Source organism: Pipra filicauda, unplaced genomic scaffold (assembly GCF_003945595.2).
Source record: "Pipra filicauda isolate LSUMZ 115617 unplaced genomic scaffold, ASM394559v2 scaffold651_size339498_pilon, whole genome shotgun sequence".
Lineage (NCBI taxonomy): Eukaryota > Metazoa > Chordata > Aves > Passeriformes > Pipridae > Pipra > Pipra filicauda.
Genome location: NW_024104811.1, coordinates 143,719 through 148,761, shown reverse-complemented (window position 1 = coordinate 148,761; position 5,043 = coordinate 143,719). Strand labels below are relative to the sequence as shown.

The 5,043-nt window shown below is 41.6% G+C and overlaps 1 protein-coding gene across 1 annotated transcript in view; it reads left to right on the top strand.

Moving 5' to 3' along the window:
• TNKS1BP1 (tankyrase 1 binding protein 1) overlaps positions 1–2,881 on the top strand; it is a 16,338-nt gene extending 13,457 nt beyond the window's left edge. The window contains exon 8 of the mRNA XM_039388473.1: positions 2,780–2,881. Coding sequence (XP_039244407.1) covers positions 2,780–2,881 — 102 coding nt within the window. The remainder of the gene's footprint in view (positions 1–2,779) is intronic.
• Positions 2,882–5,043: the final 2,162 nt, after the last annotated feature.

Here is a 5,043-nt window from a genome sequence, read left to right as displayed (position 1 = left end):
GATAAGCAACTTTTCTTCTTATTGATTTGGTCATTGAAATTAAGAGTGTGCTAATTCTGTACAAAAGTAAAAATGATCAGTCAAAATGAGTGACACATGAGATGAGACAAAATGTGGATCCCAAGAGTGACTGGTTAGTGATCATTTCACAAAAGATTTCACAATGCAACATGAAGAGTGACTTCAGCAAAGACAAGGAGTAAACTCATTTCTAACTTGTTTGTCTATAGTAGTTATTTATTTCCTATATTTAGCAGCAATAGGTAAGTGGAGACTGCATAGCATTGCAGATTTTAAAAGGGTTTAATATCTTTTAGAATAAAAGCAACTGCCTGAACAAAATGAATCCTTGCTTTAAAATAGGCAGATTCTTCTGAAAAGCTGCAAGTGAGAAGTTTCCATAGCTGTTCATCATTGTGCCATGCAGATTCATAGGGAAAAGTAAAGGCTAGTTAAGGAGGATGTGCTGGTTTTGCAATGCAGGGAAACTCTGTGTGCAAATGAGCAGGCAGGTGCAGGCAATTTCAGAGCCCCTGAAATCCTGCTGAAAAAGCCTTGATGTAGCCATTCACTTTTTCATAGTTAGCTTCACTACTGAAAAGCTGCTTCTGAGATGAGGGAAATGCACTGAGTTGATTTCTTAATTTTATTTTTTTTTAATTTGGCCATTTTAAAGTTGAACATAAAGCTAGTGATGCCAATCCTGAAACCCAGCTGCCATCTGAAATCCTAGTAGTGCCTGACTGAGCTTGACAAAAGGGGGTAGGAGCTGGCATAGGTACATCCCCGTAGCTGCTGAGACCAGAGTCCTGATCTCCCCACGTATGAGCCTAGCCTTTAGTGTATGAGCAGAAAACCAGGTAGGGATAAGCCAGGGGAAGAGGTGACCTTCCATGTGGCTTATCCTGGTGAAAATGCAGAGCCTTCTCCAAGACTATTGCACCCTGCAAAATTCCCAGGAAGGCTGTCTCTCAAGGTCTGAGCTTATCAAACCTGTTCACATATGTGTACACATACAGACACGCCTGTATACACACACTGCTCCCTGAGGCTCTTCTTGCTGCTCAGTAAGTGTGAGTGTGGGATAATGCATTGACAAAGGCAGCTGCAACCAGGGGAAAAAGATAAGCAGGAACAACCCAAATTTCCTTGTGCTTCCTTTTCAACGGCCAGGGCACAGATGTGCTCCTTCTGCTGTTTCATCCTTTGTTAACTCCATCTCCCACCCCTTTGAACCTCATTATCTGGTTATGGAAAAGAGGGCACTGATTATTACCCCAAGTGATAATCCAGTTTCTTGGGATAATAAAGTGCCTGTGTCGTTATACCACAGGGTTTGGAGCAACCACAGCTGGTTGGAAAAGGAGTGAAAAAATTGCAAAACCACCTTCAACAGTTTTTCTCCTCCTCTGACCCACAGGATTGGTTCCCAGACAGTCCTAAATGCTGCTCATAGTACCCATCTTGGACAGCCTCCTCTGCAGCCCATCCCCTCTCCCAGTGCAGACTCCTGACATTCCCGACTGAGATCAGAAAGGGCCCGGGAAAATAAAACAATGGTGAGGGATACAGCACATAGATTTGGGGGAGAGGTCAGCAGAAGTGACCCCGGAGTTACTGCTGAGGTGAGTACTCATTCCTGCAGTGTTTTGCCTCCAGTGACTGCAGACCCCTTTGAGGAGCCCAAAGCTGAATTTACTGGGTGCAGACTTTAAATGCTATAAATGGAATTTATTCCCCAACATGCAAAAAAAAAATAATTTTAATTCAGAATGGTGAGGGAACTTATCACATGGCTAATCTCACTGCCCATAGGCCCAGGCTTTGAAGTTTCCCCTGGAAAAACCCTTGCCTCTTCTCGTAAAAACAAGGAGTGATGCACTGTTCTAAGATGCCATTTCAGCTGCTGATGATCTGGCACCAAACCAGGACATCAGACCAGTTTGTGTTATAAAGCAACAATTTTTTCACACGTCTCTGGAAAAGGAGTTACATGAGGATAAGAAAAAAAAGGCAAACAGATGATTTATCCATTCCAAAACAGCTTTGCAGAGACATTGCTGTGATGCTGCAGTACAAAAAAGTCTATATAAAGTCCCAGGCTTTCTCCCAGTTGAAGGAATCCAGTTCCTAAGAAAGATAAGTGGTGCTTACTTATTTCACATTTTGCCTTCTCCTGAGGAAGGAAAATTGTGAGGAGGGTGCAAATTTGGTGGAAGCTGGGGTTGCAGAAGTAATGGGAGGGCACAAAGGGTTCATTGTTGGGCCAGCAATCTTTCATGGGAAGGACTGTCACAGATATCTCCAAGGGGTCGATAATGAAATGCCACTGCTACATTGCAGAGGGAGACTTTACCTCACCTTGAGCTGCCCAGCTCTGCTCCCTGTGCTGGACCGCCCGCCAGCACTGGTGGGGCAGGTTGACCCAATGCCTTAAATCATGGGCAGAGGCAGTGGCATGCAGGGAGAGAGAGTGGATTTATAACTATACAGTATTTCTCTCTTTCAAAAATTAAATGACATGTTCGAGAAAATAAAAGAGGGTTGATGGGAGGGGCTGAGTCCAGTTCTGAGCCAGTTCAGTCTTCAGGGCTGAGTGTGTGACTGGTTTAAGTTCATCAATTAAGTTATGTGGTGACGGGGAAGAACAAGAGCTGCACCATGAAGGGCACTCTTGGTTTCTGTGGGTCTCTGGTCGAGCTTCTGTCCTGAAGCCAGAGTCACCTATGGAGCAGTGCTGGTACTATCAGTGACCCTTCTGTCCCTCTGGTACCCACAGTGCAGCGTGGCCAGGGATGGCAGCCTGCACCCACCAATGCTCTGGCCCTCAGAGCAGATTAGCCGGGCGCAGCTGGCTGCCTGGGGGAACACCAGCCCTTAGGCTTCACCGGTGAAAGAGGTCAAATCAGGTTTTGTGTTTGCAAAAACAATGAAGCTTTGAGTTTCTCATCAATAACTGTGCAATTGGCTTTTTGGTTGCTTGTAAGGAAGCTTTTGGTGGTGATTTACTTTGTAAAGCACATTTGATCACTGGGATAGAGAAATGAAGCATTAGTCAAGAAGACTGTGCTGAACCTTGGAGCCCTGCCTTAATACCCAGGCCAACTGGTAACAACTGGTGTAAAGCAGCACAACTTTGAGGAGGACAATCCTACAATGACCAATTTACATCAGCTGAGGATCCAGGCTTTCGTGTCATTAAAGATATAGTAGAAAAAAATCTGCTGTGAGTGAAGGAAGCTTTGCCTAGAAAATCCCAACAAGTTAGCTCTTTATTCTTTATCAGTGAAGTCTGCACACAATGAAAACATGGACAAGAGAAATTTGCACAGCATTTAACTTAGGTCAAAAAAACAAGTAATTTGTTAAGTGGCAAGAGCACCAACGCGTGCCATGTCACGCTGGATTTTCTTTAAAAATAAAAAAAAATAACAAAGTTAAACTTTCAGTCAACCTGAAAATATTTGCTTTTTATGGGGGCAGTGCGGAACGAATGGGACAGCAAATCTTTCTTCAGTTGCTCCTTTACAGAGACTGAAAAGCTCTATAGAGACAGTGGGAAAAGAAGGAAAAAGGAGGGGTTGCAGAGAGGGAGGAAAAAGAAAGGAAAAAAGAAAAGAAAAGAAAAGAAAAGAAAAGAAAAGAAGAAAAGAAAAGAAAAGAAAAGAAAAGAAAAGAAAAGAAGAAAAGAAAAGAAAAGAAAAGAAAAGAAAAGAAAAGAAAAGAAAAGAAAAGAAAAGAAAAGAAAAGAAAAGAAAAGAAAAGAAAAGAAAAGAAAAGAAAAGAAAAGAAAAGAAAAGAAAAGAAAAGAAAAGAAAAGAAAAGAAAGAGAGAAAGGAGAAAGAAAGAAAAAGAAAGAAAAAAGAGAAGAGGGAAAGAGGAAGGATATGAGGATGAGTGAAAGGATATGCATATGAGCTCTGAGGTTCTTTGCTAATACAATATTATCAAGGGTGGTTAGAAAATACACCAAACTGAGAAAACAGTCCTTGGACTACTTGATGCATATCTCATAATGACTAGAGAGAAAACAGAGAGTTAAAAAACTTACAAACTTACAAGACTTATAACTTACAAAAACAGAGACTGCAAGAAAAGACTGATTAGGATATCAGATGGAAGACGAAATATGAAATCTTCCCAGGGAGGAAAGTAGGGGCTGGGGGAAACCCTGATGCCCATGTAGTATTAAAGCATACAGGCATAAATTCAGGCTCTGAAGTGCTGAACATTCATTCTCTCTAATTCTTCCATTTTAGCTGATTTGCTGTTGTTTGAAAAATATTACAAATGAGCAACTGATGAACTCTCAGAGGGACAGATGACTGGTTATTTCAAATGTGTCGTTTTACTGAACTCTGACCTCATGTAAACAGTGGAACCGTCAGAACAAATATTCTCATGTTTTGCTACTCTTTTTCCCCATGCTGGTACTATTCCAGAGAACTAAAAACTTTCCCTTCTCCTTTCAAATACACATTCCCTGATCCTTCTAATTAAAAATCTTTTTTTTGTGCTTACTTTGGATTTCTTCTCTAGTTTCTTAGATCTTTTTCATCTCATCTCCCTCACTGACAACAGATCCATATTCACCCAGCAGAGATTTCTATTTGTTTACATTTTTTATTTCATTGTTTCCCTTCCCTTTCTGAATGCAAATTCAGAAAGCCAAACAGTCTTACCACCTACTCATCAGAACATGAAATCCCATTTAACCTGCACTTGTTGTGCAGAATCACTGTACTTTAGGCTAGCAAGGATATATCTCTACTTCAGTCTCTGTCTATCTCAGTCATCTCTGTTTCTAGATGTAGTATACATATGTACATTTCTAGTGCTTTTGAAATATGTTTCATCCTGTGAATTACTGTGTAAAATGAGGAAGCAAAAAACTACTGTGGTGTAGCCTTGCACTGCCTTCTTGTTCACCCTCTGGCACACACAGGAGCACACATGCACATACACATAGACACAACTGCGCAGGGAAAGCAGGAATGCAGGAGAGTTTTGACCTTCGGTGTCCACACAATGAGCCGCGGATGA